General features: G+C 42.6%; 1 protein-coding gene across 2 annotated transcripts in view; it reads right to left on the reverse strand.

Annotated features, from left to right (window-relative positions):
• Positions 1-1931: 1931 nt before the first annotated feature.
• Positions 1932-27158, reverse strand: part of LOC310870531 (A disintegrin and metalloproteinase with thrombospondin motifs 2-like) — a 69032-nt gene continuing 43805 nt past the window's right edge. For both annotated transcript variants that reach the window (XM_083781769.1, XM_083781770.1), the window contains 16 exons: positions 25263-25395; positions 24098-24211; positions 23342-23487; positions 22612-22704; positions 22175-22257; positions 19592-19725; positions 18981-19104; positions 17888-17968; positions 17236-17399; positions 15487-15646; positions 14158-14290; positions 13804-14011; positions 13207-13336; positions 12293-12367; positions 6445-6607; positions 1932-5547 (listed from right to left, as the gene is read on the reverse strand). In XM_083781769.1, the coding sequence (XP_083637895.1) occupies positions 4578-5547; positions 6445-6607; positions 12293-12367; positions 13207-13336; positions 13804-14011; positions 14158-14290; positions 15487-15646; positions 17236-17399; positions 17888-17968; positions 18981-19104; positions 19592-19725; positions 22175-22257; positions 22612-22704; positions 23342-23487; positions 24098-24211; positions 25263-25395 (2911 nt within the window). In that variant the 3' untranslated portion in view covers positions 1932-4577. The remainder of the gene's footprint in view (positions 5548-6444; positions 6608-12292; positions 12368-13206; positions 13337-13803; positions 14012-14157; positions 14291-15486; positions 15647-17235; positions 17400-17887; positions 17969-18980; positions 19105-19591; positions 19726-22174; positions 22258-22611; positions 22705-23341; positions 23488-24097; positions 24212-25262; positions 25396-27158) is intronic.

Consider the following 27158-nt stretch of genomic DNA (forward strand, 5'->3'; position numbering starts at 1 on the left):
GGTCTTTTGTATGAAAGAATAAGAGGTGAACACCGTCATGTATTTATTTATTTTATTCTTATTTTTCTCTGTCAATGATGTCATAAATGTACCTGTTGAACTCATATTTTTGCCTTGCCTTCGGTTTGCCCTATTTTTTGTTTCATATTTTATTTTATTTTATCTTTTATATAATTTATTTACTTTATTCATTGTCTTAATCTACCGATGTATGATTACCATGAAACATGTACCTGGAATCGAACAAACTAAGACACTCTGAAACTACCCAAAGAACTGGAACTGGAACTGGAACTGTAAAGACCCGTTACATTGTGAAAGTCAATGACAAGAAATGTAACAAAAAGACGTGTAACAATTACGATATGTACTGTGATGCCCAATGTGACCCATCTGCTTAATGAAAAATAAGAATAAAAACAAAGTTAAAAAAAAAAAAAAAATTATAATACGAGGTGAAGCAGTAAGCCTGCATTAACAAGAGTTAAGCCTGCATTAACAAGAGTTAATGCAGGCTTACCCACCTCACCCCTGCCCATTTTGATAGGTTGGAATGGCTTAGGGTTAGCCTGAGCTAACGTGTTAGGTTTCTGGTCTAGAGGGGCGGGTCGCGGCTCAGATTTGCGCACGCCCTGATTGGATCTCATCGATCTGTCCGTCACCCCCGGCCCCTCCTCTCCACGCTACGTGCAGCGCTACGTCACATCATTTGGAGCGACGCCCATCCGGAAGGGTTGACTCCCACTTTTAGACCAGAGCGGCCAATGCGTTCCTCCAGGCTTTCAATTTTTGCACCAACAAAAATGAAAGCCTGGTACCGAGGCTAGCTTAGGGTTGACGACAGAGTAGGCATCTTGCAATGGGCCTGGTCTACAAGTACTGGGGGGATGCCATACTGTGTGTCGTAGGCTCAATATGTCAGTTTGTCAACTCCCCCTTTCAGTAGAACCTGTGATCTTTTCTTCTGTGGCCAGATGTAATTTCGTGGGGTCAACTACAACTATATTCAATAATTAAAGAATCGCTATAAAAATAGTCCCATGTTCGAATGCCCCCCCCCCCCCCCCCCCCTGTCAAAAATAGCTGAAATCACTAAAGCAGCAAATGAAAAAATGAAATAATAATAATAATAACACTAATCTTTTACTTTCTCTAATAACAACCTCAAAATCAAACCCTGAAAAACATGACGATTCATACAGGCGAAAAGCCCTTTGCTTGTACAGTTTACCTCCCTGATAATATCGTCGGGACCAATTTGCTAATTTTTTAACCACAATGCTTAAGACTATTTTAAGATGACTCACTGTTATTCTCCAGTCTCCACAGAGAAAAACTTCTGCAAACCAGGGGATGAACCAGGGGGGCAGTCAGACAGATATTTTGTGAAGCCACTAAGGAAATCGGGACATCCTGAATATAATGGCCTGTTGTGTCATGTATTTGGGCCCAACTTCACCTAGACTGTATTACCTTAATAAACATGGTCATGGATACTTTCTGCTTACAGTCACTAGTTTAAAATCTCATTTCTCATGTCATAATATTCTTTTTGGAAAATGATGGTCCCATTTATTAAAAAAATTACCATAAAGTCGCGTATGTTCTGAGGGGCGTGGCTACCGTTACAGTCTATGAACGGGAGCCACCCCCCGTTCAAGTCAAAATAAAAACCAACTAAGAAGAAGGGGGGGAAGTCCCGCCTCGTTGTCTGGGCCAGCCAATGGCCAGCTGGGCCAAAACGGATCTAGAAAGATGGCGATTTACAATACAAGGACTGACTGGCTTCATTTTACGTCCATATCAGACCCGGCGAACGCTTTGTCCATATTTCTTTACAGTCTATGGGATGAACGAGTGACATCAGGACTTTACTGTAAATGTAGTGCTGCTATTACCATACAGAAAAGAGAAAACACAATCACTTTTATTCAAATGCAGATTTATTAAATTATCAAAACTCTCCAGACTTTTTTCAAAACAAAACATAGACATTCAAAAAAAACAAAAAAAACAACAACATTTTGTGTATTATGTGGTGACTGTGATAATGCAGGAAGGGCGAGTTAGCTAGAAGAAGCCTCATGCATGAAATGTAACAAACATAAGGACTCTGGCATGTTTACCAGTTTTGTCTTTGTAAAAGCAAAGTAAAGAAAAAGACAGTGGCAATTTAAAAAAATAAATACAGTATTGTGTGATGGCAGTGTTCTATACAGAAGCAGCAGTGCTTTGTGAGTTAATGAAATTATATTTAAAATAAAACAAAACATGTTGATTTTAGTAATCATTGGTTGTGATTTCTGCTGGGTTTCTGTTTCATGTAGTGGTTGTAGTAAAGGGATCTGTCTAGTTGTGTAAAAAAGAACAATCACACAAAATGGGACGTTGATTTTAAACACTGATTTGAAAGGTAACCAGAACACTTGGCCCAAAACACACTCGCCCCCATTTGTACCGTGGATTGGAGTTCTTCATGGGGTAAACAAATGGTCCCGAACCCAAAATGGATCTGTGAAATTTGATCAGATTCGGACCAATTCCGAAAACATTCTCAAATAAGAAGACCAAACCTGGGTGCATGGACCCATGACAATTTTGTCCGATTCCAACCCATTCCGAGATTTCTTTCAAATGGCAGTATGGTAGCATACGCTACCCATGCATTGTGTAGCGCAACATTTTATAAAAATGTTATGCTGCACGGCTGCAGTAATCTCATCCTAAACCAGCCTAAAACATTGCACAAGTTAAACAGCACCATTGCGTTTTTTTCACCAGTGCAGCACATCGCACCGCGCACACAGTCTTCTCGGATCCACTCAGGTATTGCACAATGATTAGAGAGACCCGAATTCCACAGAATATATTCTGACATATCGCATTTACTATGAAAACGTGCATTTCCCGCCAGTTGGTTGGTTGGTTAATTGGTCCGACACCCCAGGCATGACCATACTGTATATGGTCATGCCTCGTGACATCACGAAAACTAGAGTTCTCAACAGGCCCGAACATTAAGGCCTGGCCCTAACTGGGCCCTCATCAAACCCTGTACACTCAAGAGTCAAGACACTGCCCCCGCTGCAACACTAGAATTCTCAGAGGTCTCTCCGAGGTCACCGGATTTGCCCCAGGGAAAGCATGTTTTGGTGCAAGCGTTCTTGTATTCTTCTCAACAGTAGAACTACTAGAAATTCCTCTGCAGCAGCTTTTAAAGAATTACATTATTGGTAAACAGTGAAAATCCTCAGTGTACATTTATCCCTTGCGGGTCAATTTGGTTACATTTTTATGTGTGTGATAGTACTGGATAGATGAAGGGTGCAAATGTTACTAGCCCGAACATTATCAGGCTTATTTAAAGTGGCATTAAATTAACTTAGAATGCAAAATGTCTTACAAAAAAATAAGACGTTGGGGACTTGACGTAGATGTCATTCATTCATTTCACTTAAACTACGTGCTATTTTTTATTTTATTTTATTCACACAAAAGTAGAGACTGACGCTGTTTACATCTCAGTAGAATTTAGTTATGGTTATAATACCATAACGTAACCTGAACAAAACAATCACACATTCTGATAATCCTCTTGACAAACGTCCTGTGGTTCTGAACAAGGTTTTGCTGTCTAACTCAAACATAATAATTACATTAAAAAACAATGGTTTCCAATCTTTTCAACCACTGACTTCCAGGGCCATAGGCACTTCTCGGCTTTGACAACAAATGACAATTATTTTTATTTAGTCTATACAAAAAGACAAAAATCTAAAGTGGAAAAAAAGTAGAAAACCATCATTAAATCAAGAATTAAAAATCCATATCCAATCCATAAATTATTATCTCACCATCAAAAATCATCTCATGATTGTCTGGCAGGTTCTTGACTGTCAGCTTAAGGGGGACATGCTGACTTAGTCTAGATTCAATGAAATCTAGCTCTACATTGTGGGAAATCTGTCATCTCTAGATCCTGGGAATAGAAAGGAAATGTTTTTCATGTCTCTGCAGTCCGTCCCTTTCTCAAAGAACTATGAGCCATTCAGAGTGCATTTGGGGACAAGTGGGCGAGCCGTAGCAACAAGCTGCATGTGTGCATTCGAAGGTGCGAGCAACCAAGTGTGTATGTGACCAAGTGCGTTTGATGTGTCTAAGATCAGGGGTCTTCAACGTATTTCTGCTGAGAGTAAGATGCAGCATGATTTCATACTTGATTGACAACACAGTGTTGGATTAATGTTAATGTGTAACTATTTCCATACAGTTAACCACTTAACCCCCCCCCCCCCCTCCAAAAACAACAACAACACACATCTTTGCTGAAAATAGCAGATCTACAAGATCACAACACTGCGCAGCCTCAAGGCGTGGTAGATCTGCTATTTTCGGCTAATGTTCCCCTCAGAATAGGCATGCTATGGTTGAAGTGGTTAATATGAAAAATAATCCTATCACACAAAGACGTATGGTCGCGGACCCACTGTTGAAGACCCCCTGGTCTAAGTTATTCACTTGACATAATATTTATGTCCTTATGTATGTACGGCTTTGTGGGTCTCGATGTCCTCGCGTCATGTCCTCGCAGCTTTGCGAGGTCTCACCGGCGGGTCTTTCGATCTACTAGTTCTCTGGAGCAGATCCTTTCTGCGCTTCTCGTTCAGAAGCTCCTGGATGCGCTTGTTGTGAGTTCGCTCTCGGAACGGAGGCATGCGGGCCACAAAGTGGTTCTGGAGGTTCCTGGAGATCTCGCCGTCCAGTCCCACGATGCGATACGGGACCTCGTCCACCGAATTGTTCTCTTTCTTCTCCTCCCTCTCCCGGGGGAAGGGAGTGGGCGTGGCAGGCCACGGGGCGGCGGCCGTAGGCTTCGCCTCTTTAATCTTCGTTTTGCGCCTTCTCAGCTTGTTTTTGTACACGATCGTCGTAGCAGTGGTCAGTCTCTTTCTGACGGGGTCGTCGACGCGGCGCCAAAGCAACGGCCGGGTAGTGTGGAACCACCCGACGGCACTGGTCCAGGCGGTTGACGGCGTGGCGCTTGTGGCTACCATGGTTACGGCAGCAGGGGGCCTTGTGGTCGATGTAAATTTCTTCTTGAACAGGTGGGGCGAAGCCGTTCTCCTCGGCCGCCTCGTAGTGGATCTCCTAGTGGTGGTAGAAGTCATTGTCGTCGTACTGGCAGCAGTAGATGTAGGAGCCGTAGTGGTAGAAGGGGCAGTAGTAGTACTCGTAGAAGTCGTGGTAGCCACAGTGGTAGGAGTGGCAGTGGTCGTACTAGTAGCAGTAGTACTAGTAGAGGTCGTAGTAGCCGTAATGGTAGGAGTGGCAGTACTAGTGGGGACATCGGAAGTGGTCCAAGGGGTCATGGTTCCCTCTCTGACCGAGTATTCATCATAATCTTCATACTCTACATAGACAAAGTCGGTAGTGCTCCCGCGGCCGGTGGGCAGTGGGGTTGCGGTGTAGCTGGGTGTGCTGGAGGGTGGCGACGTGGTCCTAGAGGTCCACATGCTGCTTGGTTCTTCTGTGGTGGGGGTCCATGGTCTAGGTGGAGGAGACCACGTGTCAGAGTTATGCATTTGAACTACAACTTCTTTTCATCTGGATTTGAATGTGCATCAACGCCTGCCCATCATCCATGTCTAAGCTGTCTAGCGTTAAGGAACTAGTACTTAACAAAAACCTTTTTTTCATGAAATGGGTGGTTTAGATTTAGTTCAATAATGTTATAATAAAAACGGTAAATACCCTGAAGAAGGCAACTTGGTTTTTTTTGGCATCGTGACTACGAGCTGTGCGACATCTCCTTTCTATTTTAAAGTTTGTCTCCAATGGTCAGCACCTCCCTACTCCTTTTGTTTGCTATAATAAAAACGGTAAACTTGAATAAATCACAATTTTACGCGTGTTCATTATAATTTCAGTGATGCTAACAGAACTGATTCATTCCTATCGCTGTTGTGACAACAATAACAGTAAAGAACGCCCTCTAGTGTAATATTGCTTGACTGATAAAATGGCTCGATGACTATTGGTGGAGGTACTGTAAAGTAAACAACAACTACACAATGAACAGTGCGTTGTGGACACTGGGCAGGGTGCCGTGATGACACACTCCATGGTAAAGGATAGTTTAAGAATACAGTCACATCCTTAGTGTTCATATTTTGGACATGCCTATAACGGGCATATGTTTATAGCAAATCATTATAGATTGAGTATTTTACCTCTGTTGCAGTGTTTCTCAAACTTTGACACTTCAAGACCCCCGTTAGGGTTGATCCACACTCTGAGTATGAATCGACCCTTAACTCTGACAATACAAATAGTCCCATTGGTATACCGTCAGGGTTACACACTTGTAAGGGTCATTTTAAAACCCCCTCCATGGGACCCTGAGAGTGCCTGGATGGATCCCACTTTGTGTCTATGGGGTTGTACCTGCTCCATGGCTCCGTTGCCATGGTGACGCTGGGTCCAGCGGTGAAGTTTCCCACGCTGCAGGACTTGCAGCACATCTGTTTGTAGCCGGCGATGGAGCAGTAGCGACTCAGCACTTCCATACGGCAGAACACTGACTGGTCACCACGGCAACGCTGATGCCCTACAAGTGACACACAGAGGGCAGCTGTCAATCAAAACATGGATGGAATTCAATTCATGGATGGAAAATCAACATCATTAATTTGACTTTATTAAGGCTGAGTTTTAGGTGATAAGGTGATCTCCGAAAACTATAACGTCACGTCGCGCTTCTCTACTCACCCAAACATCTCTCTGTTTTTACTAACCGGTCACCTTATCACCTAAAACTGGAGTAGGCCTATAGGTATTTAGGCTTCTTTATATGCCTGGAGTCCATATTTTGGGGCAATTCTCAAACGTTTTCAATTTCTTAAAAAAAACAACTAAAACCTTTGTTGTATACAGGCAGAATAGAGCATAAGTCGTTAAAGGCTCAATTCAGGATTGTTTTGAACACAAATGAGGTATTTCACATGCATTCTATAAAAAAAAGTTTTTCAAGAGATGAGTCAAATATCTGGTGAATAAGTTTAGAGATTAAAAATGTCAGCATACCTTTTTAACTGCACAGACTTTGTGGAAAAATAGCAAATAGTCTTACATATAGGACAGCATAAACACATTTTCATCTCTCTCTACTATATTGTATGATCTTGGAAACAAAAAAATAATAGTCTATGCAAATTTAAAGTTAGGCAAACCTGACATCCATGCAGACCAGCAGACAACAGCGGAGAAAAGGACAAAAAGACAAAGGTGGAAGCAGCATTGCTAGTACCATTGGTTCAAAAGCAAACGGGAAGCTCATTTTCTCAGAGTTATTCTATTACTGCGATCATGTGACACTGTTCTTAGTGGCAGCCATGTTAGTACCACTGAGATGAATGGCAAGGTCTCAAGTTATTGGTTGATATGTGGTGCACTTATAAAAAACTAAAACCTGATGTGATGTATGCTTCTTTGAGTGCCATTGTCGTGTGGCGGAAATAGCTGATTTACAGATGTGCTTGTGGATCTGCTATTTTCGGCGTGCCGCGTGCGACAGGTCATATGAATGCCGGAGTATACATTAAGCGTTGGCGTTGGTGCAATACGAGTGTTGCACAATTATTCTGAAAGGACGGCTGTTCAAGTACAAACATAGGTGACCAAATTTGACTGAGAGACTGCCATTGGATTTTTTAGATTTTTTTTTATATATTGGTTATTCAGTTTGACCCACCAGTTTTGGAGATATGGCTTATAGAGTAATGTCTTGCAGAAAACAGCGAGTTAAGAAAAGAGGCTTGAAAGGTTCACTTCTGTGGTCTCTATATTACACCTAGCTACATGTTTAAGCATTTATTTCATATTTACATACGATTTCAGCTCTGACACTTATTTCAGACATGCTCATGTGAAGAGACTGCCTGTGCTATTAACTAATTTTGAAAAAATGTGCGCGATGGCAGTCTCTCAGTCAAATCTGCATACGTCACTCACAGCTAAATTATTTAGCTGTGAGTGACGTATGCAGTCAACCTCTGGTTACAGACCTAAATGGTTCTGCAGAAACACCAATGCTGGACTGAGTTGTACTTTGAGAAATGATCCAGGAAGAGTGAGCATCCTAACCTAAACGTTGAAGGCAAACGTAAAAAAATATAAAAAAAAGAATATATATATAAAATTGTAACTAAGCACCTGTACACGCCTCATAAAGTATGTGCAGAAGAGGAATGTGATTTAAGGTGTGGGCCTGGAGGCAAGTGTGGCCAAATGCCAGGGCAGGAAGGCCATCAAATATAACAAGATTGTAGTCCAATGAAATAATTAATTGAATGTAAGGGTTAAGGAGGATTTAAAAATGAATATGTAATATTTACAGTGAAATAAATAAATAATAATCTGATCCATGCTCATCCCTGCACCAATCAAAGTAACTGGATTGGTTTAAAGATGGGTACGTGCCATATACGTTTTCTGTTTTGCATGTGTATGCAATTTACAATTTTACAATTTACAATTTAGGCATTTAGCAGACGCTCTTAATCCAGAGCGACGTACATTAAGCAAGAACAAAAAGCATGGGAATAGATCACAAAAAAGCATTTATCATGAAACATGCGCAAGCTAAGAAAGTAACAGTGGAATATCTATATTATGAGACTATACATATAAACTATATATATATACTACTAATATGCTATACATATGTACTATGGCGTGCTATGACTATATACAATGCAATTATAGTGCTGTCTACATAACATGCTATAAGTCTGTATCAAATGCTATCTAAGTCTACAGAAATGCTATCTAAGGGGGTAGGGTAAGTGCTATGGGCAGTATGGAGTTAACATTACTGTAATAGACCCCCTTGTGTGGTTATAATATGAAAATATGTCTTCCCTGTGTATGTTTGGTTTCTTAAAGCTGAAAGCCTTTACGTCAAAAGGCTCAATCGAAATACACTGCTTTAGTGACCCTCCCCTTTTTATCGGCAGGGGGCTTCAGTTCAGAAACCAGGTATAATTAATGAACTGGTGGGTGTGGCTACATAAAAACATACTTTTAACACTTTCTGGCTGCACACTTTCTTTTTTAAGATCTTCCTCCTAGTAATCATAATAGCTGGGGGGATGTTTTAGGCTTGATGAGCTGCGTGTATCAGCATGAGAATCCTCCTATACCAAACAGTTTAAAAGCCCAACAGCTGTACTGTTTAAATCACATCTTGATGCTTGGTTAACCATGCAAAGCTACAACTTTCATGCTAGACTCTTCTAGCCATCTCTATTCACATTATACACCTGACACTGCACCAGAGTATAGCATTGTTTTTCCCCCCCAGCTAATTTTCTTTGAAACTAATTTCTTTCTTTCAAAAAACTAAAACATATTTCCAACTTACTACACATTCATTTTTTCATTTAGCATTACAATGACCATACAGAAACCTTCCAGAAAGAATGAGTGAATACATCTACTTTTATATATCCATCCATCCATGAAACAAATAATAGTATTTACTTCGACAACAAGCATGTTTACTTTAGACACCCCACATTTACAATGGCAAAGCGGAGGTTCTGGCTTGAGAAACAGATTCTCTTTAATCATCGTTATGAGTATAAACACACCTTGTTCAAAGGCAAAAGCGATGTAAAATGTTCATGGCACAAAATATGTTTTTCTTTTCTTTCTTTGTCCAATGACCAGTATTTACAAGATACTGACAAGGAGCCACTTCCTATCAGCTTCATGTGGCCAGTGAATTCAACAGGTTTCTGGGACATTTGCCCAACTAGAGCGGTGCTCATGTTGTGATGTCAGCAGGGGTGATCAGGTCCAGGGCCCGGGCAGAGGCTTTTGTGCTGGTTCTGGACAACCGGAAATGCATGCCCCACACAGTTATTATATGTGCGTCCCTTTTATGCCCATATATGGAGTTCTTTGTCAAGCATGCCAAATGAGGCTCTGGACAACCGGAAATGCAAACTACCCGTTCCACCCATCTGTCTGTGTCCCTTTAAGCCCATATATGGAGTCCCAAATATGGAGCATGCCCAAATATGAGTGTGAGTGTTGTGATGTCAGAACAGGCCAGTTTATGGAGTTCTGTGTCAGGCATGCCCAAATATGGAGTGGTGTGATGTCAGAACAGCTCCCTATATGGATCATGGGCAGGGGCCCTGTCCAGAGCCTTTTTGGGGCAGTTCTGGACAACCGTGGGTCCGACCGACCGACTTGACACCGGGCGCTGGGGTGCAGAAGTCAGTGGGACGAACGGTTCTCTAGTTACGTAAACTTGTGTGGATTACAGACGTACAGACAGACGTACAGACAGAGACTTGGTGCATTTATAGATATAGATAGGTAGACCTGTTTCACAGCAGAGTAAAGACCCTGACGTCATGCTGAGGCCTCTTGTTAACCATAATTGCAATGCAATTACAAATAAATTGAACCGCATGAACCAGAATGGAAAAAGGGAGATCTTGTAACGTACACATGCATGCATGCATGCACGCACGCACGCACGCACGCACGCACGCACGCACGCACGCACGCACACACACACACACACACACACACACACACACACACACACACACACACACACACACACACACACACACACACACACACACACACACACACGGTCGGTGTGTAGTCTATTTCTCCTCTGTTGGTTTATTTTGGTGGTCTATGCAGCCCCCCTTAATTAGTATAATGTAACCCTAATTTGTATAATTGGTAACACCTGTGTTTACTCTACTATGTCAATATGGCTGCCATGAAAAAGGTCTATTTGTGTTATACTCCTGAGGTTATGAGATCACTACACTATGCTCTACCTTGGTTTGGAATAGTTATTTAAGCATTCTCACCCCAACACCACCAGTCTCTATATCTATAACCATGGTTCAGATCATAACCTCACCTTTTGTTCCTCACTTACTGTACACATACTGTACTAACAACTTTGTATCAGATATCATTAATAGACTGAAAATGCATTTTCTGTTCATTAAAGGCATGAAACCTTTTGTAAACTACACTCATTGTTATAGTGTGTCACAGTAACAGGGGTCTCCCCATCTCTTTAGCACAGTGGTTCCAAAACTTTTTCATGTCAAGGACCCCCAAATTGACACTAATTAGCCTGCGGACCCCCATTTGAAGAGATATGCCAGGGACCCCCATAAGAGAAGATTTTTTCGGCTCTAGCAGTGATTCTCAGTGATTTTAATTGAAAGGACTCCCAGTTTGACATGCGTTAGGTTACGGACCCCCATTTAATGGCATTTCTATCTCTGGGACCCCAATTTATGTTGTAAAATCAATAACTCTGTCTCTGAGAGTGTACAAATGGAACCAAATGGATCTGTTAGGGTCCATTTGGTTCCATTTGTACACCTTCAGAGTTACAGACCCATAAGGGTCCATTTGGTCGTTCCAAACAATCATTTAGCTGGGGACCCCATGGAACTCCCTCAAGGACCCCTGGGGGTTCCTGGACACCACTTTGGGAACCTCTGCTTTAGCAAAAAGAAAATTAACTGTCACTGTGAGGATACCAATTGTATCCAATCAAAAGAAAGAACAAAAATCATGTATCAGCTTCATTTGGATAGCGTTCCATTTCCATGTTGTGCTAATTTAGTTTTGTTTTGTTTAATCACTTCCAATATCACTTGGTTTATCCTGTATCCTCAGGAGTTTACTCTCCTGATTGGATGAAATTGGTTTCCCGAACCTGGTATTTTCTATTTTACAAAAGAGCTGGAGCGACCCATATTATACTGAACAAACACTGTATAGCAATTATTAGTATCAGAATGTAGAGCTGTTTAACACTTATTTTTGACAAAACAAATATCACTTACACCTCCTTTAACCCATTAAAGGCGGGGAAGCATTTGTGTCATTTTTTTTAATTCTTGAAAGTGTGAGAATTACTGATTTGGAAGGCATTTGTAGAATCGTAATGAGTTTAGAGTGGTTTGTATTGCCCTAGGCTACACCCCAGAAAACCCTAAAAGGTTAATTTATGGAAAGATGTTAGCAGGGATGCAAAGTGACCAGAAAAGTATTAGCAGTGACGTTAAACAGAGACACACAAGAGTTTGTTGTGGAGACGTCTGTCAGATTCAGACGTGAAAGAGACAGTCAACAGCCAGCAAAAGAGACAGAGTTGGAATCCAGCCACAGGACGGAGGCATGGAGGTCAGAGGAGAGGAAGAGGAGGAGGAGGCGGAGGAGGGGAGGTGTTCTTTACTGGAGGAGATCTTGGGAGCTGGGAACTGAGGATTGGATCTGGAGAGCCATTGGATGATGGAGTTCCGCTGGTCACCTGCAGAGGGAGACAAACACCACAGTAGTCAGATTAGTGGTATTTCTCATGAAGAGGGGTCCCATCAGGACGCTTCAAGCACACTCTAGAGTCTAGAGCAAGGATAGATTAAAAACCTTTATTATCTAGACAGAGCTATCACATATTAAAGCAAATAAAAAGCCTTTATTATCTAGACAGAGCTATCACATATTAAAGCAAATAAAAAGCCTTTATTATCTAGACAGAGCTATCACATATTAAAACAAATAAAAAGCCTTTATTATCTAGACAGAGATATCATATATTAAAACAAATTAAAAGCCTTTATTATCTAGACAGAGCTATCATATATTAAAACAAAAAAAAGCCTTTATTATCTAGACAGAGCTATCATATATTAAATCAAATAAAAAGCCTTTATTATCTAGACAGGGCTATCATATATTAAATCAAATAAAAAGCCACCAAACACCAAGCGGTTTTAACACACCGCGTCTTCTTCAGGGCATGGTGTTTCTCAGTGGTGATTGTTTAACCACTTAAACCCTATACTTTGTTGACAAGAGTGGCCCAGGGCTCTGTACTATAGGTCGTACTAGTATTTATCTCTCTCTCTCTCTCTCTCTCTCTCTCTCTCTCTCTCTCTCTCTCTCTCTCTCTCTCTCTCTCTCTCTCTCTCTCTCTCTCTCTCTCTCTCTCTCTCTCTCTCTCTTCGCCAAAAAATTGCCGATCTACAAGCTTGTGAGCTTGTAGATTGGGTATGGTTGGCAAATAATATAAGGTGCCCATCATAGTATAGATGTAACATATTGTAAATTTAGCGGTAATGAATTCACACAGGATGACTTTATTCGTACCGTTGCAGGGCATGAAGTGGCAGGGGCGGCTTACGATGGGTTTGGTTTCTCTGCAGAGCCCCACAGAGTTGTCTGGACTGTTACACTGAACCTGACGCTCCTGGGTGCCATTCCCACAGGTTACCGAGCACTGAGAGAGAGAGACAGACACACACACACACACACACACACACACACACACACACACACACACACACACACACACACACACACACACACACACACACACACACACACACAGATGTATACAGTATGTGCATGCAAATCCAGACATACAAATAGATTCATAGATACACAATGCATGGACCTTACGGTAGTCACATCATACATACTACACAAACAGACATTTCGTTTGTTTATGTCAACATGTGTGCACATACTGTACATTCAAAACCAGTCAGCATCATAAGCAGTGTCTTCTTCTAGATTGTTTCTTATTAATTAATTATATTTATATTTTAAACAAAAGGAAAAAAACTCTTTGATTCCCATATTATACGGGTCCTATGTTTCTTATGTTACAGCGAATTACCACGCGTGTGTCTACGATGTGCGGGCCTCAGCAACTAGATTGTATACATACTACAGAGTGCTTACCTGGGACCAGGGCCCAGCTCTCCAGATCGGAGGACAGAGGATTCGGTTGCATGGCCTCTTGCCCTCTGGTCTGTCATCGTTACACAGCTTACTGTTGACAGAGCGCTGCCCCCCGCTGGGCTGAGGCTGCTGGCACCCCACCCAACGAGCCTGATACCCCGTCTGTCCACAAGAGGCGCTGCACTCCCCCCACTCACCTGTCTGCCAGCTGATTGATGGGGAACGGGAAAGAGAGGAGGAAATAAGGGAAGAAACAGAGATAGGAAGATGGTGTGTGTGTGTGTGTGTGTGTGTGTGTGTGTGTGTGTGTGTGTGTGTGTGTGTGTGTGTGTGTGTGTGTGGTGCATTGCGTACACAGGTTCCGTGCAGGGTTGCGTGTTGCAGCTCCTGCTGATGGCTCTGGGCTTGTTGATGTTCATGCAGAGAGTGCGAGTGACCATCTTCCCGTCGGCTTTCCGCCTGCAGCCGAAACGTGTGTACTGTTTCCCTGGTAACAAGACAGAACAAACACATGCACAGTGAAATCCTCAAGTGTTCATTTTTAAAGATATATATTTTTGGCTTTTTCTGCCTTTACTGATAGGATTAATGTAGTCTGACAGGAAACGGGGAGAGAGATGGGGGGTAAGACACGCAAATTTAACTTCAAAAAGTGTACAAATGGAACCTGTTAGGGACCGCGTGAGGACATTAAGGATTTTAATGTGTACTGTACTAGAGGGAACAAAGCCGATCATCTACTGTACCTGTAAAATTAATATGATTTCTGACAAGTCTGTCTCCTTATTCTCCTGTCATTCTTTTAGTGGTCTCTCGCTCACTCTCTGTGTTCCTCTCAGGCACGTGCACCTGTCATTTTGCCCTCAGAGTTGACATGTGCCCATTTGTATTCAGCCAAATTTAGAGATGGGAATGTGTAGTGATATGAAAAAACCATATCAATTTGAGTAATCCGCTCTCCAAATGCCCCCCTTCTAAATGGTTTTACATTTTCAATCAATCAACGGCGCATCTTCCGACGTTCTGAATCCATCTTGTAATGAAGAGCAGAAAGTCCCTGGTACCAGACCAGTAGGCACTGTTTTAATTATGGAACTACAATTAAACAACACTTAACCTTCACGCTGTCATTTAATCATCGCTGGCCTCGGTACTCGCAAGTAAACAAGCTAATCTAACAATCATTAAATTGCCATTATCTCCATCCAGCAGGAAAACTTTTGGCAAATTATGTTTTAGATTGTTTTGGTAATTTAATTTCTAAAATCATTAATGAATCAATCCATCAGTTTTGATTGGGAAATATGAAGCAGCATACAGTGCAACTCTGCTAGAAGAGGCACTTACACCTTTTCATCCACATCATTTATAACAACGGTTATCGTGTTTGCTTAAGGAACTCGGCTTGTTCCTGCAGCAACGCAGGCGTGCCATTAATGACGGTAGTGCACACCCTCGTGTAATATTGCTTAAAGATTGTTTGTGTGCGTGCGTGCGTGCGTGCGTGCATGAAGAACTGGAAAATACACAAATATCACGGCACTCTTTAAATATTCCTCAGGGTGTAAACCTCCTACAGTACCTCCTCCACAGGGTTTGGAGCAGATGATATAATATTCCACAGGGTGTACACAGTGTGGCAGTGGGGTGAGTGTGAGCTCCTATAGTACTACTGTACTGTACCTCCTCCACAGGGTTTGGAGCAGATGGACCATTTCTTCAGAGCCCACTCGTAGAAGGTCATGTCCTCCTGCAGCAGGTTGCTCTCTATGGACGAGTACAGCTCCTTGTGAATGATGTACTTGTAGGACAGAGTGACCTTGGCGTCACCCTCAGGACGGATCTAACAGAGGAGAGAGGGATTCACCCATTATGACCTGAGGCCGATTCTAAAAGAACATCTGGAAAACCCCATGTTAGTACAGTATGTTACTATATCAGTGACGTGTGCTCAAATCATTTCATGTCAAGGACCCGCAAAATGATAGGTATTTGGCCGCACAGACCCCCATGATCTCAAAGATATTTAGTTCCAGGAACCCCCAGAAGCAAAGATTGGAGTTCAAAATGTTTGCTTTAAAGAAGATATAAATTCAATGATTTGCACACATTTGCCAAACATTTGGCCAAAATATAAAATATGGTTAAAATTATTGTAAAAATGTAATATGTCACAGATGTTTTCCCCGTTTTAATGGGTTAAAATACTTCTATTTGTCTCTTACTCATATGGGTCTAAATTATTTTTGCTCCTCACACAGCTCCATAATATGCACCTGGTTAATCAATCATCAATCACGTATTGGCTATGTGCCATTATAGTATCTTACCATGACCACAAGGCTATATTTTACCTGATATTCATTGCAATTCAGGCATGAAGACACTAATCTATAGTGACTTGCATTTGTAAGCCTTAGCATAATTGCCTACATATTTTTGGGGACAAATTGACATTTCTCCTTAAAGGGATAGTTCAGATTTTTTGAACTTAAGTTGTATGAAATACTTGCCATTAATATAGTGGTTGCAACTGTATTAATTGATTGCCAGAGTCCTGTGGTGGGAGTTCTGCTCTGGTTTTAGTGAATATTAAGTAGTTCCGGTCATTTTGTGGGGGGCACTGGGGCCACGCAGTAAAAGTAAATTTATCCACAAAACGAACGTAATTTGTATTGGTGACCTTTAAAAAAGATATTAGCATGACTTTCGTTGAACTTTGACCCCTCTATCACATGGAACTATTTTTTGGGCGTAGTGATATGGACACAAAAAACATAGTTCTGTGTGATAGAGTGGTAAAAAAAGAACGAAAGTTGCACTAATATTTTAGAAATAGGTCAACAATACAAATGACGTTAGTTTTGTCGATTCATTTATTTTTACTGCGTGGCCCCCAGCACCCCCCACAAAATGACCGGAACTACTTGATATTTCACCAAAACCAGAGCAGAACTCCCACCACGGGACTCGGGCAATCAATTAATACAGTTGCAACCACTATATTAATGGCAAGTATTTCATACAACTTAAGTTGAAAAAATCTGAACTAACCCTTTAACTTTACTCTCCTTTCTCATAATAAGTCAACTAGATGATGAATTAGTGATTTTTCATCTCTTCTTTCATGAAAATCTTAAAAAAATATGAGGCAATTATGCTATGAGGCTAACGATGTGTGAAATCACAGTAAGCATGAACCCTTGGCCTTGTCAACAAACAAGGCAAATAAGTCGCACACTATAAGTAGAGTGCAAAGAGAACATTGTAGTGCCTCATAAAAACTAGGATACTGTAGTGTACATGGTTAACATCGAACCTAGCATCTGTCTAAACAACATGCTAAATAACATTCTTATCATTTGTGGTCAAGAAAAAACGACCTAAGCCAAAAAACATTTGAATGAGTAACCTCTAATTTATTAGCATTACCATGACCACAACCCCATATTTTAATGGTCCGGTGGTCTGAATGGACTCCCGGTCGTCGTCATTGTGGTATTCCCATTCCACACCCTTCTCTATCACCACACGGCTTTCTGGGAAATCGTTTTCATCATTGAGGAACACGTGGCGAGTCTCCTGGTCCTTCACCGCTAATACAGGAAGAAAAAAACAACGTGAACACAGTCCCCTTTCCATATCAACATCATGGCAGTTTATTAACGATGGGAAACCAGGTTTCAATGATGATCATTTTGGATACATTTGAGTTCAATCTACATGCAGCTCATCCCAGCAGTAGGCTATAGGTCCCTGATAGACTGGTATCGTTATCAGTTGTTGTCATGGAAAGGTTCTTGTTTCGCAGTACTTTGCAAGGATGTCAATGAACTGGCTTTGATTGTCTACTGTGTAGGTAAGCAATTTACCCAGAGTATGAGATAAAGCTTTTATCCTCTCACCCATGGGTGTCATCTTTACTTGGTTATTGTGTGGGATACGTATAAATTAGTTTCATTTAATGTATTTTTGTCCATCTACTGATTCTAGTCAACTAAGGGAGGGAATTAACTTCCTTATTTGTGACACCTGTACTCCGTCTTTCACACAGGATGTGATGTAAGAACTACTTCCTCTTTACCCAGAATGTGCGGCGTTCCTTTAAACTCCTGGATCAGCAGGTGTCTAGCTCCTTTGGGAATCTCAAGGATCTTCAGGAAGCCTAGAAAAACACAGTGAAAGAAAAAACGTAAATCAGTAGCTAGTCTGGATCATAGTTACAGTATATAATATAACAAGTCTAGTGACTATTATACAAGATGCAAGGGCGCAGAGGGGAATTCAGAACTGGAGGGGTCCGATTCGGGGCAGACTGGCCAAGCGTGTGTGCACAAAATTGCTTTTCCCCCCCCACGGATTTCAAGGCAAAACACAGCCAACACAGCAAAACACAGCCAACACAGCAAAACACAGCCACAGCCACAGCAAAGCCAGCCATCCTTACCTGATTCGGATGTGTGCTCTAGAAAAACTCCTGCCTGTGGTTTGAGGGCACAAGCAGCTACAGTGTCTGCCTGCTTACTGCATAACCTACGTACAGTATATGCTGAGACATCAGGCATCGTCCTCTTCTTACCATTGATGATTGACGTAGGCTATTCAACTGAACTAGTAAATTCATGATATGGATTCAACTGTTCACTCTTTGTTTTCAATAGTTTGAAAAAAGTTTCCCAAAGAACTACATTTAGTACTTTGGCGTGACGTCCTTGTTCAATACAGGCTCCAGTACAGCTCGAGGCTCGAGCTGCCTCTGATGTTTACATTATTTAAGACAGGCATAACTAAGGCAGCCCATTTACAGTACGTTCCAGCTCAGGGCTCAGGCAGCTGTTTTAGGACCCCCGCCCCCACAAGAATAGCAGAAAAGTAACTTTTTCTTCTTCTAAAGGGAGAAGGGGAGGTCCCCCCCTCCTCATGAAACTGAATACGTCTGGACCACCCCCCTTCTGTGCACGTGACAAGATGACATTGGTGTAGAGACAGAACGGAAAACTGAATCATTGCATATTGTCACTGACAAATAGTAATGAAAATGAAAGACCTACGTACGAAAACCATGCGTGTGTACATGTGTGTGCACGCATGTGTGTGTGTGTGTGTGTGTGTGTGTGTGTGTGTGTGTGTGTGTGTGTGTGTGTGTGCGTGCGTGCGTGCGTGCGTGCGTGTGTTACCTTGTTTCTTGGTGCTGCGTGTGAAGTTTCCCTTGATGATCTTACAGCTGCTGTTGTCCCCTCCGCATATTCCACACCTGTCATCCTGCTTGTCTGACGCTATCAGGTAGTCACAGCCAACATGCTGCAATGCAATACCATTAACAAGTTCACTGTTAGACTGTATTGATCCCCGAGGGAAAATTCATCCTTTTTGACCTTCGTTTATAAAACGAGCTATAGCCTACTGTACACATAAACTTGAAACCTGTATGTCGTGAAGTGCTAATGCTCTCTTTTCTGTACTATCACCACATAAAATCAATCGATCAATACCATTGTATCAACATGGGAAAGTAAAACTATTGAAAATATACTTATATCACAGTTTATTCACGTAGGACTACTCTCTCTCTCACTTTCTCATTCTCTCTCTTTCTCTGTCATGATTACTATAGTGGGGGAAAGTAATTTTTGGAGTAATTCCAATTTTCAATACTTCTACTTCTAGCCCATTACATCAAATATTGTACGTTTTACATAAAAACAATATGTGTTTCTACATTGCAGTATTGATTATTTTACTCAAGTAAAGAAATGTAGTACTTTTTCCACCACTGACTATTACCCACCTCACAGTCTCCTGTGACACAAACGCTGTACGGGTCTTTGTAGGAACATGGGGTCCCATCATGCACCATTCTTTTCATGGACACAACGTCGCCTGTCTCCTTTGACTGACAGTATAAATGACAGCGCTCATCAGCTGGAGAGAGAGAGAGAGAGAGAGAGAGAGAGAGGCAATTCTATTCAAAATTTATTTATTCCAGACACTCATAGAGTTCATAGAGTACATACATACAAATAATAGACAAAGCATATGAAATAAATTAAACCGTTAAAAACCATACAATCATAAATAGAGGCAGTTTTTACGAGTAGCGGAGACAGCTATTCCCAGGATTGACTATGGTTAATAACACTGTTCCGGGACTTCTCCAGGCCAGACATGAATCCATACATAGAGAGGACTCCTCCAGGCCAGACATGAATCCATACATAGAGAGGACTCCTCCAGGCCAGACATGAATCCATACATAGAGAGGACTTCTCCAGGCCAGACATGAATCCATACATAGAGTGGACTTCTCCAGGCCAGACATGAATCCATACATAGAGAGGACTCCTCCAGGCCAGACCTGAATCCATACATAGAGAGGACTCCTCCAGGCCAGACATGAACCCATACATAGAGAGGACTCCTCCAGGCCAGACATGAACCCATACATAGAGAGGACTCCTCCAGGCCAGACATGAACCCATACATAGAGAGGACTTCTCCAGGCCAGACATGAATCCATACATAGAGAGGACTTCTCCAGGCCAGACATGAATCCATACATAGAGAGGACTTCTCCAGGCCAGACATGAATCCATACATAGAGAGGACTCTTAAAGAGGCTTAAAGAGAGCCTCACATTAGAGGCTGACATTCTTTCGGGATTCCCGATTCCCACGGGATGGGATTTAGATTTGTATTAATCCCGGTATTGGGACGGGATGGGAATGAAAAGTCAACGGGAGCGGGCAGGAACGGGAATGACGTCAATTAGCCTCATTATTACCACAGATTAACTGTTCCTGGTGCCATATATTTTTGAATTAAAACTGCATGAAAGACAGTAATCACAAAATCCATTGCCTTTCCTAATTACTAATTTATTAATTAACACGTTGAATGTGCCGGGATTTAAAAAGAATAATGGCGCTATAGTGCCAAGCAGATGAGGCAGATTTTCCTCTGAAAAGCCCCGCCTTCCATTATATTACCCCCCAAAACTGGGAGGCATAATCTTCCGTTATACTACCTCGCGCTGTCACATCTAAAGTCTCTCTCGAAGCGTTTATATTCCAAACGAGATGCTAGGTTGAATCAGAAATGAAAATGGAACAAAAGAAAAACTACGTGAGCGGGATATTGGAGTGGGAGTTATTCTACCAGGAGTGGGACGGGATGGGATATTGTTTTAACTCTGGCCCGGGATTGGGAAGGGATTGCATATTTTCTCTGGGAGTGGGATGGGACGAGAGTGAAAATCCACTCCTGTGTCAGTCTCTACCTCACATGTGTGGATTCCACACGTTACAAACAGGTGACTGGTCTGGCAACTAGGGACTTTACTGAAAGTAGAATGAAGTCACAAACTGTGAAACACAGATTAATCACTGACAAAATGACCAGAGTGACCCTGTGGAATTGGAATGATTCAAATGGTGGGAAATGATACGTCTTGGCAGAGCTTTGCAGGTGTATAGTGAGAGAAGCGGTTGGTTTGAACGAGGGAAAAAAAAAAGAAAGAAAATAGCCCAACGTTAAAAGAAGAGGATATCAAAATATTAGTTCTGCCCTGTCTCTAAACGGTTAAAGGGAGAGGCGGCTAATTTCTGTTCCAATAACAGACAAATCAGCAGAGAGCAGATTCTTGGCTGATGAGTTTTCCATGTGCTAACACAGGCGTACTTGCGCTCGAGCATGCACACACACACACACACACACACACACACACACACACACACCACACCCACCCTCTGTGTGCACAAACTCTCTCATAAACTCATGCAAACGCACACAAACATAATTTGTTTTTAAGATGTCTTTGTTCTATTTCAGAGAGGTCAGTGTAGGGTACAGAGACTAGAGGAAACCAAGGGTAGAGGGAGAGAGAGAGACGAGAGACAGTATGTGAGACCTGACAGGGGGTCGGATTCAAACCTGGGTCCTCGTGCTCCCAAGGAGCATGTGGTCTGTGTAGTAACTGGCTGAGCCACCAGGCACCCCCACACATCTAGAGTCAGTCAGTCAGTCAGTCAGTCAGTCAGTCAGTCAGTGTCAGTCTGTCTGACTGTCTGTCTGTCTGTCACGCTCTCTCTCTCTCACACACAAACTTTTTTGTTTTGTTTTACACACACACACGCACGCACACACACTTAGACCAAAGGCAACGTTCTCAAGTTCAACTTTCAAGCACTCAAGTTCCCCGTAAACACATTTGATCTTTAACCCTTCCAGATTTGCCGGGTACAAAGGTCAATGAGGTCGTCCAAACATGCAACAGTGTGTGTGTGTGTGTGTGTGTGTGTGTGTGTGTGTGTGTGTGTGTGTGTGTGTGTGTGTGTGTGTGTGTGTGTGTGTGTGTGTGTGTGTGTGTTCTTACGGTCCGGGTGTTCGTACGGTAGCCAGTGGTGTTTCTGCCCGTCATGTTCAAAGTAGGGGTCCCATCCCTTACACTGCTCCGCTCTGCAACACACCGTGTCATTACAACTTTGATTTATTACAACAGTAAAGCTTTTGCACAGCAAAGATTCTTACGAACGCGTAGCGTTGCACCACATTGTGAGTTTGTAGACTATTGAAACGGAGTTTCAAGATGGCCGCCGCCAGTTCCTTATTAGTATTTTATTATAAGAAAATGCATACTACTCAACATACTGTAGGCTACTGTACAAGATTACAGGTCATGTGATATGGATGTACAGAAATACAATAACATATCATAACTTGGGGGCAACAACATTTATTTTATAAATTAGAACAACATGGTGGAATAAAATGGCAAAACGAGGCACATGCTGTTCCTCGTGAAACACTGACCTGAAGTCAGTGAGACCGGGGCATTCCTCCAGCTTATTACACAGCTGAAACTCGTAAGTGTTTCCGAAGCAGGTGCGCCCCCCGTTGGCCGGCCTGGAGGTGACAGGGAGCATGACATCATCACATTGGCTCTTCCTTCCTTCCTCTACCTCAGTGGTGTTCTCAACCCTTTCAGGTCACGACCCCTCCCAAAAGAATCATATTGAACTGGGGAGCCCGCGCCCCCCCTCTCACCCCCACCCTGAAAATCACTTAGAATGTAAGGAGTTGAAGCATTCCATTGTGTTTGACACGGTTCCACAGATAAATGTTGTGAAAATAGATGTAGGCTATTTCCACAATTTTCTTGCCTCTTTCTTATATATTATTTGACAATTTGGCAATTTTTTTACAGTTTTTATTGTATAGTTTGTTGATTACTTCTAATCAAGTAATGGTCTTTTTTCTTTTCTTTCTTTCTTTCTTTCTTTCTTTCTTTCTTTCTTTCTTTCTTTCTTTCTTTCTTTGTTTCTATCTTTCTTTCTTTCTTTCTTTCTTTCTCTCTTATTGTTTTTAGGTATATATAAAATGTATGCATCAAAAAGTAACTGTCTTAAAAGTCCTTAAATTGTCATCTGGGACCCCAACCCCCACCTGTGTTTACAGTGTCATCGCCGGGTGACTGACTGGCTGACTGTGTTTACTATATCATCGCCGGGTGACTGACGGCGCAGCATGGCGGGTCACTCACCTCGGGTTGTCACACCCTCGCGTCCGGAACTGGACCCCTCCCCCGCACGACCTGGAGCAGCTTCCGAAGGGGCTCCAGGCCCCCCAGCTGCCGTCGCGCCTCAGCAGGGCAGGGTTCAGCCTGACGCAGTAACCCTTGAAGCAGTGCTGTGGGCCAGAAGATCACATGATGCACTTGAACTTGAAACACACACTGTGTGCACTTGAAATTCAATGGATACGACAACGGTGAAGTGGCCATTTCCCTCAGTTTTCTGGAAGCCTCACTAACGGTTATTTCCCCCCAAGATCAAAGACTATTCTACACTGAGCGATTAAAAATAAGATTAGGCTCAACTCGGATCAGATCCACAGTTTTTGTACAAGTAACCACACGGACCAGTCCATTTGGTTGTACACTATCTGATTTACAAACCCATAAATGAATACTCAGGTTCTGACCGTGTGGGGTTAAGATGAGAATGTCAGGACATTGAGGACGTTTGGGGTATAGAATGAATGTATAAAATGAATTAAAACACTGTTTCTCAACATCTGGTCCAGAGACACTTATGGGCGTAACTCTGAGAGTGTAAACATTTTTCCCATACTGTGTGAGTACATGTGGTGCCACTTCAGATTGAAATAAACACTGACGATGTAGATTGGGGTCCCAGAGGTAAATATATTTTGTTCTTGAAAATTTGAAATGAAAGATGTTGAGAATCACTGATTCAATCACTGATACAATAATTTAATGTAACTCAGGTCTCCATACCTTATCAGGTCCACACTTTGTGCCATCGATGGGCGGACCTTTCTTAGTCTTACAGAAGAACGGGTTGTCAGGATGACTGCACCAAAGCTGCTTACACGGGTCGTAGGTACTGTACTAGAGAGATACATGAATAAACACATAGATAGACAGACAGTTGTGCACGCACACTCGCGCAGGCACACACACACAAGCACAGACAGATGGACTCACATGCACACGCATGCATGCACGCACACACACACCCACGCACACACACACACACACACACACACTGTACGCATGCACGCACACACATATGCACGCACGCACATGCACGTGCGCACACAGCCCGCAGGCCAGAGCAGGCCTGTGGAAGAGATTAGCCTATTTGACAGTAGACGCTAGCATTCCATGAATTACATAAGAGACTATATACTGTAGCAGACTGTGAATGTCTGTCATGCTGACAGACAGCGCTATCCCAACCTTGTACTAAACGAAAACTACAAACACACAGCAAAAAGAAGCCCCTCCCTCTCTCTCTCTCTCTCTCTCTCTCTCTCTCTCTCTCTCTCTCTCTCTCTCAAAAACCCAGTTGGAAAGTATTAGTGGGCTGACATAATCTCATTTGTTTCTGATGGTGTTTTAACTCGTTTCAGCAATCTGCTCGGGGGGAAAGGGTGAAAAAACATTAATGGAAGACAATAAAAATGTACAGACAGAGACTAAACTCTGTCTGCTCAGAATAGACTAATCAGGGACATGCGGGTCAATAGTTTTGTGCCTCAGTCACACATATGAAGTGAACTGGCTTCCAGGGTAATCCAGGGTCACTCTGTCATGCAGGCCCTTGTGCTTTTATTCTGAAATGTTTAACCAACACGCAGGCTCGGCTCCAGGATGAAATGACTGAGGGGGGGGGGCAGTTGAAAATGGCGAGGGGGCACATCTCATTTTCTTCTAGTAAAACAATAGGTAGGGCCTAAATAAAACTTAAACTATGAGTATGAGTTGTAGGTTCATGACAATTCAAAAGACTGACTGACCGACCGACCGACCGACCGACCGACCGACCGACCGACCGACCGACCGACCGACCGACCGACCGACCGACCGACCGACCGACCGACCGACCGACCGACCGACCGACCGACCGACTGACTGACCGACCGACAGGCTGACTCACCGCTGTACACATACTGTATCCATATCCAAAATCATAGCGACACTGTTCATCCATGGAGTAGTCCAGACCTGGCAGCTGTGGCTGAGCGGGCCAATCATGATCGAACGGGTCGTCACGGAGACATTCATATTTACTAGAGTGAGACAGAGAGTAACAGAGGTCGAGAGTGAGACAGAGAGTAACAGAGGTCGAGAGTGAGACAGAGTTACAGAGGTCGAGAGTGAGACATAACCTCATCCAGTGACGACGACTCCGTGGGGGCGGCGGGGCTCGAGCCCCCATGATGAATTAGACCTGAATATGTAGGCCTCTACAGTATATTCGCCTAGTCAGTTCGTCCCGTTTGTACTGCGCCAGGTTGCGCCGCGCCCGTTCGCAATTCTCGTCTTTGCATTGACTTTGTATGTAATCGCGCAGCTCTAACCATCCAAGTCTGAACGCACGTTAACACCTCTTTTGTCCGGGAGCGGGTGGGCCGCGTTGCCTGTCCCTTTGTACACATGCAGATCAGGCATTCAAATGCTAACTTTGTTTTTAGGGTAGGGTACAGTACTGTACTCTGCTTAGGCTAGTAGCCTACCAGATGACTCAGTGCTGCAATCATGGCATTTAAACAAACATGCTCTTATAATATAAACACTGTGACACGTTTAAAGAGTGTTACAAATAAGTGTTTAGAACGCTTGGGATGAGGGTGGAAAGAAAAAAACAACCTTTTTTCCCCGTTGCGGCGGGGAGGGGGGGGGGTGGCTTAGCGGGGGGAGGAGGGGCGCCCCCATGACGATTATAAAAACATTTCGTCAATCATCAACCTTTAGTGTGATCTCTTGGGTGTGATAATGTCTGCAGCACGTCACAGCTTAGTCCCATGAAGCGCTGATGTGATCATCAATATGTCTATCCATGTTTTTCCCCACCAACGTACTGGGGCTCCTTGTGTGTGTGCTTTGCTTCCTTCAGGCCGTGTTACCATGTCTGCTTATTATAAGCAACCTTTGACTTGTTTTTTCACTTGCCAATAAATTATTGGTAGTTGCTGGTTGATGTTTTTTTGGGCTTAATTCTAAAGTGGCTTGCTTCCCCATTTCTTCACATCAAGGAACCCCAGATTAATACTATATAATTGTCCACAGACATCCATCTGAACATATTTTGTGCCTCTTTTATTAAAATGTTTAAAAGATATTCAAAATATTTTGATTAATTTTATTCTCAATGTGTTTTTAAATAACGGATGTACAACCTCACAATGTGTCGCTGTGAGCTTGTAGATCAGCTATTTTCATTTGTGCTTGTTTTCATAGACATGGGCTGTCAGGTGATCGTTCGGTGACCACACAGCGTTACACAGTCACTCACGACAGATAGCCATTCAAAGCATTATCTCTCAGGGTGCTACAAATATACTGTATCTACACAGCCTGTAAGTTCACTTAAGAAATAAAACTAGCGTTGACTAATCATTACAAGTATAGCTCTTATTTTGAAGAGGACGTCTGTTTGGTCTGTTTGAAGTGACGATTAAACACATGCTTTTAGCCAAAGTTTATATTACCATATGAAAGCCATGATGCTGCACATCTTTGAATTAAACAATGTGTACACACTTTGGAATATACGCCTCATCCTCTACTGCGACGGCAGCCAACAAAACCCCAAAAGGGTGCCACCAGGTTGAAAATGATTAAACTTGTACACCTGAGGCCCAGGGTTGCAGACCAGCCTCCACTATGAAATCCACTGACTAATGCTGCACCTGTTATCAGACTGTTGTATCAGAGGCCAGTCTATCTGTTCCCTCAGTCCTATGACATCAGTCAGCTGAGCTCCATATTGGTCATTTTGCTCTGTTTCTATGGCAATGTTCGCTGCCCAGAGGAACTTCTTGAGAACCGG

The sequence above is a fragment of the Protomyctophum parallelum genome (genome assembly GCF_964188405.1).
Source record: "Protomyctophum parallelum genome assembly, chromosome: 1".
In the NCBI taxonomy this organism is placed as follows: domain Eukaryota; kingdom Metazoa; phylum Chordata; class Actinopteri; order Myctophiformes; family Myctophidae; genus Protomyctophum; species Protomyctophum parallelum.